The sequence below is a fragment of the Priapulus caudatus genome, unplaced genomic scaffold, assembly GCF_000485595.1.
Source record: "Priapulus caudatus unplaced genomic scaffold, Priapulus_caudatus-5.0.1 Scaffold132, whole genome shotgun sequence".
NCBI lineage: Eukaryota > Metazoa > Priapulida > Priapulimorpha > Priapulimorphida > Priapulidae > Priapulus > Priapulus caudatus.
In genome coordinates, this window is record NW_014577193.1 from 456,859 (window position 1) to 468,087 (window position 11,229).

At 43.1% G+C, this 11,229-nt stretch overlaps 2 protein-coding genes across 2 annotated transcripts in view; both read right to left on the reverse strand.

Annotated features, from left to right (window-relative positions):
* LOC106805906 (carbonyl reductase [NADPH] 1-like) overlaps positions 1 to 3,512 on the reverse strand; it is a gene marked incomplete at its 5' end in the record, with an annotated part of 38,469 nt that extends 34,957 nt beyond the window's left edge. The window contains 6 exon segments of the mRNA XM_014807677.1: positions 530 to 593; positions 1,666 to 1,804; positions 1,927 to 2,052; positions 2,522 to 2,634; positions 3,043 to 3,221; positions 3,431 to 3,512. Of these exon segments, the coding sequence (XP_014663163.1) occupies positions 530 to 593; positions 1,666 to 1,804; positions 1,927 to 2,052; positions 2,522 to 2,634; positions 3,043 to 3,221; positions 3,431 to 3,512 (703 nt within the window).
* Positions 3,513 to 5,572: 2,060 nt separating this feature from the next.
* Positions 5,573 to 6,803, reverse strand: LOC106805896. The gene is made up of 3 exons (XM_014807666.1): positions 6,699 to 6,803; positions 5,979 to 6,417; positions 5,573 to 5,814 (listed from the first exon to the last, which is right to left on the reverse strand). The coding sequence occupies exons 1-3, from the start codon at positions 6,801 to 6,803 to the stop codon at positions 5,573 to 5,575; spliced, it is 786 nt and encodes a 261-aa protein (XP_014663152.1).
* Between the last annotated feature and the right edge of the window lie 4,426 nt (positions 6,804 to 11,229).

Genomic DNA, 11,229 nt, shown 5'->3' on the forward strand with positions numbered 1-11,229 from the left:
ACCAAAATCAACCTCTATCATAAATAGGTGGCAAGTTATGGTCAATTACATGAATTGACGGCCATCTTGAATGCCATCTTGAATTTCACCTATCCTTCCCATGATTCAGAATGTCTACCCAAGTTTTTTTTACTCCCAGGGGTGTCCCCTACATGAATCAAGCGTCAAACTGCGGGGACATATAAATGTACACAGGACTTCCCCCAGCTGATAGACTAATGGGGGTCTTTTGAATAGAGTAGAGAAATTAGGGTCAAAATATTGTTAAAGTATTAAATTTATTGCAGTGAGTGGGTGAGTCACATCATATCATGATGAATTAAATTCACTATGACAACATTACTAATTATAATGTGAAAACTTAATAATTAATACTAAATATTAATTACTATAATAAAGGTACATAAATAAATGAAATCTGTACGCACAGAGATAGTTAACAAACTGATATTTAGGATAATTATATTCATATCGGTTAATATATGTGGGGCAAGCTATTAGAGACTGTAGGCTAGCTTAACATACATACCTTCATCAATAGTTTTAGTTCCACCATGACTTGACATATCTGTACTGACATATCCTGGACAGCACTAAAAGTAAAAGCACAATAACATTGCAGCATAAATATATTCCATATAATATTCTATAAACATTTCCCCCATCATGTTGACTCATGTGACGGTAAAAAAAAGTTAATGTCAAAAGATCATAAAAGCAAGCATGTGAAACCTTCTAAATTCCTCAATTACATGCCAACTGGCCAATTGCCAGTTTACATATAACAGCATTGAATATATGTAGCTATATAAATATGCTATATTATTTTAGCATATTTTGATTTCCAAATATGTATTGATCATGATCGAATGACCGCTTGATACTCTTTGGTGGCCACTTCTGTCACGTCTGATGAGCGTGTACGGTTGAAAAACCCACCGGCTAAATGTAAATCAAAAGTGTGGGAGCACTTCTACTTGCCAGAGGGCACTCAAAACACAATGCCCCAGCAAACCATGATTAAATATATGGCCTGTCAAAAAAAAGAACCCTAAGGACGAGTAAGAGAGAAAGACCAAGAAAGAGAGTGGGGAGAGAGAAGGTGAAATAGATGGGGAAGAGATGGGAGAGAGAGAGAGAGAGAGAGAAGAATGAGCGAGAGAGAGAGCAAGAGAAAGCAAGAGACAATAGTGAGGAAGAGATCGAGTGAGAGAAGATCGCGAAGGAGCGAGAGAGAGAGGGAGAGAGAGAGAGAGAAAGAGAGAAAGAGAGACAGAGACAGAGAGACAGACAGAGAGAGAGAGAGAGAGAGAGAGAGAGACAAAGAAAAATCAAGTGAGAGGGTAGAGGCAGGGGTAGAGGGAGTGAGAGATAGAGAAAAAGAGCGAAAGAGAGAGAGAGAGAGAGAGAGAGAGAGAATGAGCGAGAGAGAGAGCAAGAGAAAGCAAGAGAAAATAGCGAGGAAGAGATCGAGTGAGAGAAGAGAAGGAGCGAGAGAGAGAGACAGAGAAAAATCAAGTGAGAGGGTAGAGGCAGGGGTAGAGGGAGAGAGAGATAGAGAGAAAGAGCGAAAGAGAGAGAGAGAGAAAGAGAGAAAAAAAAGAGAGAAAGAGAGAGAGATAGAGAGAGAGAGAAAGAGAGAAAGAAAGAAAGAGAGAGACTCACCGCATTGAGAACAATGTCCTGATTGCGGTTCTGCAGCTCACGAGCTTGCACTCTGGACAAAGCAGTGAGCAACAACTTGGTCATGGAATAATGAGACTTTGGGTAACCCTTCTCAGCATGGACACCAGCTTTCACATCTCTGCAATATTTATAAACAATGCTTTAGCAACAGGCTTGTTAGATCAAATCGTCACAGAATATGCATGAATAAAATAAATTAAAAACATGCCATAACTTGAGAGTTGGAGCGAATCTACTTACTCCACATATTGTTTAGCTATTTGCTCTAGTTGAGGAATGTTGTACTCATTGGAAGCGATTTTCTTCTTCATTTCCGGATTGCTAAGCCTTTGGAGAAGCCCAGCAACACTGCTGACGTTCACAACTCTGAAAGCAATATTTTAAGATTATTCAAGTGACAGCCAAACACATAGTACACCTATCGTAGAAAAATACTATACTTATTGATTTGTAAATTATTCAATATATTACATATGGCAGAGTTCTCCCAGGTATTTGACACATGTCGGTTCCTATACATTCCTTCAAAGCTGAAGCTAGTTTACGACATTCCATAAATCAACCGACATGCTTTGATTGCCTAATCCACATGCCTTAATTTCCAGCTGTGTTTATATTTGATAATCCCAACACATTCATGCTGATTTTTACAACTTGATGTATACGTCTCCAAACTGACCAGGCTTACCTGTAGGGCCTACATAGCTTATGACACGCGTAATTGACTCCAGTTGGTTCAATCCCCTCCCACACCCTCCCCCATCCATAAACGGCTTGCCTTCTAAAAATTCCTGGGGAGAACCCTGTATGATTTGTTAGTACATGTGAGACTTACCTTGCATGTGGCTTCAGTATGTCGAACATAGTCTTACAAACATTCAGGTTGGCAAAGAAATTCACAGCCATTGTATTCTCAGCTTGTTCAGCTGCTGATGCAGTTGAAGAATTCTGTATTAAAAAAACAACATTATCTTAGAAGATAGCTGTTGTATATTAGTTAAAAATCACAATTTATTGGGTGGAAATAATATCGCATGACAGTTAATAACCACATTTCACAATCCAAACGCACTCGATCGATCATAACACATACACAGTATTGCAGTAGGCGTGGGGTGTGAGGGGGAAGGCTTGGGTGCGAGGTTATAATTCCAGTGGGTGTGGGGTCCCCTTTGGCCTTCGTGACCTACCCAAGGTGCCATATTCCCACTTGCGAGTCACGTGGCACCTTTTTTCTACCCCTTCTGGAGCCCCGAGCTAATGAACGGAAGTGCGTTTTGGAGTGTGAGAGCAAAGTTGATTTAGTGCATCAATAGATAGGAATTAAGTTCAACTGGCTATGGCTGGTATAGCTACCTTATAAGCTATCCCGGCATTGTTCACCAACACATCTAGCCCCCCATACTGCTGCTTGAGGAAGTCTCGCAGTCTCTCAATGCTAGCATGATCGCTGATGTCCAGAAGGTGGAACTTTGGTGACAGACCTTCGCGTTGAAGTTCTGCCACAGCGTCTGTGCCACGCTTCTCATCACGTGCTGCCAAGACAAATGTGTGCAGATGTTAAAGCCATGCTAACATCACAAAATATAAATTAATGCATGCTTTTAAACTCATATTCGATTTTAAGCTCACAATCATTATTTCATAAGTCATATAAAACTGGCAGCGGTTATTACACACACATACAATTTCTGAATGGAAGAATGTTCTATAAATAAATTCAATGAAATAACAGTATACTTACCTGTCAGATATACATCACCATCAAACTGCTTGCACAACCCTCTTACAACGCCCAAACCAATTCCCTTGTTAGACCCAGTCACCTTGAAAATACAGCATAGTATTAGTAGTGCATTAGAAGGTTATAGTCAGGAGGCTTATGCACTTTTATCTGCAAATTATGAAAGACATTTTTGGGTATCAAATCTGGGTTCATATGTTCCTCAACTAAGAATTTTTTTGAGGAGCCCAAAAATTTGAAGGGGAAATTCGGCCCCATATGGGCCGGTAAGGGACCCGAAACTGTTATTTGCCATATCTTTGCCCTTCTTTGGTCGATTTGAACAAAGTTAGAGTCGATTTAGGGGTTTTAAACATCAAGGAATCGATTGGACGTGGTTTGGAACCTAAATTTGTTAAAAGAAGAACAGGTAATGTGGGGAATACCCTGTGGTTGCGTGAGGGGTAGAGTTGTAAGCACACACAAGTTCTGGTAGCATGTCCGGCCACTTTTTCTTTTTCTCCGGAGGGAGAGTACGCAACAAATTGTGAAGGGTCCTGTTGAAGCGTTCACAGTTGCCATTCCCTTGTGGGTGATACGGCGTGGTTTTGGTCTTCAAGATTCCGTAGATATTGCACAACTCATGGATGATCCTACTTTCGAAATTGCGTCCTTGGTCGCTGTGTATTCTTAGAGGTACTCCATAGTAAACAAACCATTCCCTCACCATAGTTAGCGCAACTCTCTTGACAGTCTGATCTCTTAGTGGTATGGCCTGTGTGAATTTGGTATACACGTCAGTCATCACTAGCACATTCTCAATGTTGTTGGTGCCCGGCTCGAGAAGAGTGAAATCTATAGCTAGTATTTCTAACAGTTTCTTTGCAATGATCGATCCAATTGTCGGTCTCACATGTTCTCCATGTTTTCCCAAAACACATCTGGGACACTTCGCACAATACTCTTTTACGTCTCCTGCCATGTATGGCCACATGAAACGACTGTGCAAAAGGGAGTACGTTCTCTCATAACCTTGATGTCCATGACCATCGTGTACTGCTTTCAGAACCTTGTCTTTCAAAGTTTCAGGCAATAACATCTGCTTAACCACAGTTCCATCCTGAACAATTCGACGGCAAAGTACATCATCTTCTTCTACAATCTGCCTCCAGTGGGCGAATAACCTCCTAGTACCAGGGTGTTCTCTATTTGCTTTCCGCTTGGACGGTTTAACGTTCCTATCCCAGTAGGTCCTGAACTGGCTAATGCAGCGATCCTCTAGTTAAAGTTTGGACAGATTTTCAGCTGACAGCATGGGCATGGAGGTTACAAGGAGAGGACTTTGTCTTCTGATTGTTGTGTGCAGCTCCTCTTCCCATACACGGATAGACACCTCCGGGATTGTGGATCTCAAATCTCCCGGCAACTGTGTAAAGTCACGGAAGCGAATTGTTGTCTGAACACTGGCTTCTTTCAGCCGTGCTGCCTCTTCTCCGTGCCATGTTTTCCTACTCAGAGAATCAGGATTTTTGTTCTGTTTACCCGACCTGTGGCGAATGGTGAGGTTAAACTGTGCCAACTCGCCCACCCACCTCATCTCTGTAGCTCCCAGCTTTGCCGTTGTTTGCGCATAGCTTAGCAGATCATTATCAGTGTAAACCAAGCACTCTGTCTCCAACAACATGTCTCTGAACTTCTCAGTTACTGCCCACTTGAGGGCTAGCAGCTCCAGCTTCATGCTGCTATAGTTCTCCATGTTCCTCTCATTTGGCCATAGCGATCTGCTGGCATAACTTAGGACGACCTTTCCTTGCTCCTGTTCCTGAGATAACACAGCTCCAAGTCCTAGGTAGCTAGCATCCACTTCCAAAATGTAGGGCTTGTTGAAGTCGGGAAACCCAAACATCGAAGCGGAAGTAAGTTGGGTTTTCAGTACCTGAAAGACACCATCACATGCGGCATCCCAAGCACCCATCCCAACACCTCTAGTGATCTTCCTTCGTCCCTTTCGTTTCTTCTGACAGTCACTTCCCTGTAGGAGTGTGTGTAATAGGGAAGCAACTTTTGCAAATACCTTTACGAATCTCCGATAATAACCGACGAGTCCCAAGAATCCTCTAAGTTCCGTCTCTGTTCGAGGAATTTCCCACTCGATAACAGCCCTTATCTTTTCTGGATCTGGGAGAATTCCCTCCTGCGAATCTTTTCCTTGAATAGCTGACATTTCTCAGGCCGGACCTTTAGATTGAATGTGGATAGCCTTGTCAGAACCATGTCCAGTCTTTCAAGAACCTCTTTCTCTGTAGCCCCAAACACCAAGATGTCATCCATGAAGACAATTAGTGTTTGAAAGTTTTGGTCCCCGAATATCCTGTCCATTAACCTCATGAACGTTGCTGGTGCTCCTGTGAGTCCAAATAGCATCCGGGTTTAACCTATAGTCCCCTTGTACCAATCCTGAACACGGTCTTCTCAATGTCTGCTTCTGCAACTGGGATTTGGTTAAAGCCATGCGCCAAATCCAAGCTACAAAAGTATCTGGTTCCTTTCAGGACAAGTGGGTACGCACCTTTGCGTGTCTTCGCATTGAGGGCCCTGTAATCACAGAATAGTCTCAGCTTTCCATTACTCTTTCTCACCAATACGACAGGAGATGCGTACGGACTTGATGATTCAAGGATGATGCCTGTATCAAGAGACTTGGACAAATATTCCCTCACTTCACCCCATTGCTGTGGAGGAATTCTACGATGCGCAGTCTTGACTGGTATATCATCCGTAGTGGCTATCTTGTGTTCAATAACATCGCAAAACCCTGTCTTCGCCGGACTGACTAAATGTCGACCTGTGTTTTGAAATAACTTCTGCAAGCTTAGTGTGATATTCGTCTCCAAGATTGCTACTGATGTCCATCTTGTCCAACAACTGCTTCGTAATTTCATCAGACACAGCTGTATCTGAAATGTCCCGGACTTGTATTTCACAGGCACGGACTTCCACCACTTCAACTTGTGGTTCCAAAGAAGCTCGTTTCAAATTAGCAATAGGAGTTCTCGGCTTGAGGTAAATATCACTATTCATAACGTTAGCCACCTGAATCGGGACACTCCCCTTTCCTGTTACAGTTACTAAGGATAGTCCAAGTACGAGTCCTTTCTGCAAGGAGACTACACCATCATCTAGTTCCTCGACCAGTTTGGTATAAGAGTCTTTTGCTCGCATCACTGATCCTTTAATAATCTGTATAGACCAAGCCGGTACTAGCACTGGGGCGTGCAGCTACTCTCACCTGACCAATCTCATCTTTTTGTCTTTCTGCACATATTTGTTCATACAAAGCTAACACAGTCTGCCATTCTTTTGGAACCTTAGTACTATCAGAGTTCAACTTCATGTCCCTAAACACGTTCGAACTTAAAACGCCTGGGACCTAATTCTTCCTCATGATCTTTGACGACAAGGAACCCAAGATCTTTGAAATCCTGGTGGAAAACTGTCATAGTGAATTCAACGTAGCCTAAAATAGGTAGGTCCTTCCCATTGGCTGCTTTTACCTGTATGAAATCCGACACCTTGGCTAATCCCCCTCCCACGAAATGTTTTCTAAGGATTCCGTAACCGTTGACACCTGCGCTCCTGTATCAACTAGACATCAGATTTCTACACCATTTAGCAATACTGCGGACTCCGGACAAGTTCCTATCGCTCTATACAAGAATGAGCCTTTGTCAATTCCACCCGCAGTGACTCTTTATTGCAGGCTTCTCTAGTATTCCCGCCTCTTCTGAGCTGGTCTGTTTGCACTCATTCGAATCGGGCAGTCACGTTTAAAATGCTCAGGGGAACTGCATAGCCAGCACACATTACTGATGGATTTCTCGGTCTTGAAACGCACAGCCTTTAGAAGGCTATCAATTTGTTTTTGCTGCTGATCAATGATGTCTTGCTGTTGCTTGAGGCGAACTTCCTGTTCGTCCGACGGCACTTGCTGTACCGACGTAGCCTCCTGCAATGTCACCTTCTTCCCATTCGTGATTCCAAGCCAATTGACGGCCCTGTCCCTCAACTCGAAAAATGTCAAGCTGGGGAGTTCCATGTTGAGTCGCCTCAACTCCCTCTTCAAGCCCTCGTCGTTCACCGTCTCTGCAAATCGGCCCTTCAATGTCTCTGTTCTCTTGGCCTTCATAGTGGGGTCGAGCTCAGCCATCCTGTCATGCAGTTCCACCATGTTGAGAGAACAGGTCACTACGTCCTCCTCTCCCTGCTTCAGCGAGTAAAACCTCTGCTGAAGCATGGGGAGTTGGTCTCCATCGCCAAAAACACGCAAGAGTACTTTTAGAATTTCCTCTGGGTTGTTTTTGACCTCCTCCCCCCTGCCCAGTATCTCTTGTCGTGCCTTACCACTCAAGTTGTCGATGATTAGTGCTGCCAATTCGCCTCCTTTGAGTTTTCTGGCCTCAGCATGACTTCGAAGGTCTGCTATCCACTCGCTAATCGATGGATCTGTAGCCTTCTCAGGCCTTCCCCTGTATCTGTCTAGCCGCCGACCTGCCAACATGACCACGGGTTTCTGCGCCTCTGCAGAGTTCGACTTGATCCATGCATCCTGCTCTTGCACGCGCATCCTTAGCAGTTTCAGTTCGTTGGCTAATTCCGCTACAACTTCCTGCGAAACCGCCTCCGGCGCAACATCAGCATTATCCTGACCTTCTTGTAGTGACATTCTAACAATTTTTCCAACTTCTCAATACAGACATTACTTTCACATACATATCAATAATAACATAACACAAAACATGTCCGATCTGGCAGCAGGGTATGGAGACCAGTCCCAACAATCGTCCACAGCGTCGTCGTCCAATACGGAGACTTCAGCAAGCAGTCGCCGTCAGCACATTGTCATCCTGGAGTGGGTGTATCTGCGATGACGTCTTCACTTAGTAGTCGAGGGTAGCACCGATGTCGATCCCACTTCTGACACCATGTAAGATGAGACAGTTTCCTGTAAATTCCGTCGAAATCCTACGTCTAACATACGCCGCCAGCTGCCATTGCTGTCGCGGCGCGACTGTTGCACGCTTACACAAATATATATAGCAGGTAGGAAAGCGTGCTGCCAAAATTCTCTCGACGCTCGCTTGATTTGACACTTTCACAGCACGAATACACATCCAAGTGCTTCCATCTTTGTTTCTCCTTCAACGCTAAAAAAGGTTCACGAACGCGAGAATTTCGTCAGTCTTTCTGTGATTTCGCGTGACACAGCTCGGTTACGAACAGAGACATTATGTTTTATAACAAGTAAACACTGTTCACGTCCCAAATGTCTGCCCTCTGTGTCCCCCACTAAAATTGCGGACTGTTCGCTGGCAACTATGGATCCGTGCGCTGGCCTATGCATTCGCGCACGGATCCATAGCTGCCAGCGCTGCATACTGTCGTAGGACGTTCCCGCGGTCAAGTGCGCCTTGCCGCGGAACTGCGCGCAAGATCTGCGCTCAGCGCTTCGGATCAACACCTCCTTTCGGCAACGCTTCTCTAGTATCCCGTCTCATCTGGTTATGCGAGTACGAACTCATTCGGATGAACAACTTTATATATATAGACATTATTCTACCGTCCATAGCCGTGCGTATATTAGCCTATGAGCGATACCGCACGTATATTTTTGGTAATTAATTAAACTATACGTGCTTCAATAAACTCAAAATACACGGATACCATAGCTAAAACATGTGTTTATATTTATCTAGAATATTAGAAATGTAACTTAATTCGTTCGCGAGATATTAGAGTTAGTACACTTTCCTACGGCCCATAGCTTAATAGCGCATGGTGGTAGTAATAGGGGGTGGGGGGTTAACGGCTGCATGTGTGCGGCTGCAATGATGCGCCAGCGTGCTCAATAGGAGCGGTGGCCGTTGGAGGGTTTGGAATCGGCGGCCGCCATATGCGCCCGAGGCTACGTTATCGCTCCACGTACGTAGGTCAAAGGTTGCACACTGCGCGCGAAAACCCATGTTTCTGCAAACTACTTGTATCGTTCGCTGACCAACTACTAGTATGGTCAGGAGTGTATCAATACACTCCAGCTGGGGCCGGATTCATCAACGTTGCGTAAAGTCTATTGCGTACACAACAACATCTATTCTGGGTCCGACATCTTTATTTAGGCCCAATGAAGAACCCTTGACTACTCTGGGTGGGTACTCCAGCATACAACCGGCTTCCTTCCCAGCGGTATCAGGAGTGCCGCAGGCCGAGGCATTTAGATAGTGTAATATGTGCTAGTCATAACAACATGGCAAGTTCTACACGTGCAAGATGGCGTCGCAAAAAGGCCGCTGGCGGATCCAGTATTTTACCCAAAACATATATGCAGGCATTAAAAACGTCAATAACGTATATACAAGCTCACTAAAATCTGTAAATACAAATAATAACAATATAATAATATTCTGACTCCCAAACTAGAAAATAATACTGTTCTAGCAAACATAATACACAACTGGTATCCACTCTGGTACTTCCGGTACCGATCGGCTATTTCCTTAATGTTATGTAAACAATAATACGTGGATCGAAGTGGACGTCTCTGATACTACTTTACATATAAGTTACATTAATTTCATATAATATCAAAATACATCAAGTAGTTTGTCATTATACATCAGGTCAGTCAATGGCATTCTTAAGATGGGGGTCTTTTGAATAAAGTAGAGAAATTAGGGTCAAAATATTGTTAAAGTATTAAATTTATTGCAGTGAGTGGGTGAGTACACATCATATCATGAGGAATTCAATTCACTATGACAACATTACTAATTATAATGTGAAAACTTAATAATTAATACTAAATATTAATTACTATAATAAAGGTACATAAATAAATGAAATCTGTAGGCACAGAGATAGTTAACAAACTGATATTTAGGATAATTATATTCATATCGGTTAATATATTAGAGACTGTAGGCTAGCTTAACATACATACCTTCATCAATAGTTTTAGTTCCATTATGACTTGACATATCTGTACTGACATATCCTGGACAGCACTAAAAGTAAAAGCACAATAACATTGCAGCATAAATATATTCCATATAATATTCTACTATCTATGAACATTTTACCCCTCATGTTGACTCATGTGACGGTAAAAAAAAAGTTAATGTCAAAAGATCATAAAAGCAAGCATGTGAAACCTTCCAAATTCATCAATTACATGCCAACTGGCCAATTGCCAGTTTACATATAACAGCATTGAATATATGTAGCTATATTCTATATTATTTTAGCATATTTTGATTTCCAAATATGTATTGATCATCGATCGGTAGCCACTTCTGTCACGTCTGATGAGCGTGTACGGCTGAAAACCCCACCGGCTAATGTAAATCAAAATTGTGGGAGCACTTCTACTGGCCAGAGGGCACTCAAAACACAATGCCCCAGCAAACCATGATTAAATATATGGCCTGTCAAAAAATGAACCCCAAGAACGAGTAAGAGAGAAAGACCAAGAAAGAGAGTGGGGAGAGAGAGGGTGAAATAGAGGGGAAAGGGAGATAGATAAAGAGAGAGAGAGAGAAAGAAGAATGAGCGAGAGAGAGCAAGAGAAAGCAAGAGACAATAGCGAGGAAGAGATCGAGTGAAAGAAGAGAAGGAGCGAGAGAGAGAGGGAGGGAGAGAGAGAGAGAGAGAGAGAGAGAGAGAGAGAGAGAGAGAGAGACACAGAGAGAGACAGAGAATGAAAGTGTCAATGACACTGTAGCTCACCACAAAAAAAGACACAAATGAGTGAGTAAGAAGAAGTCAGT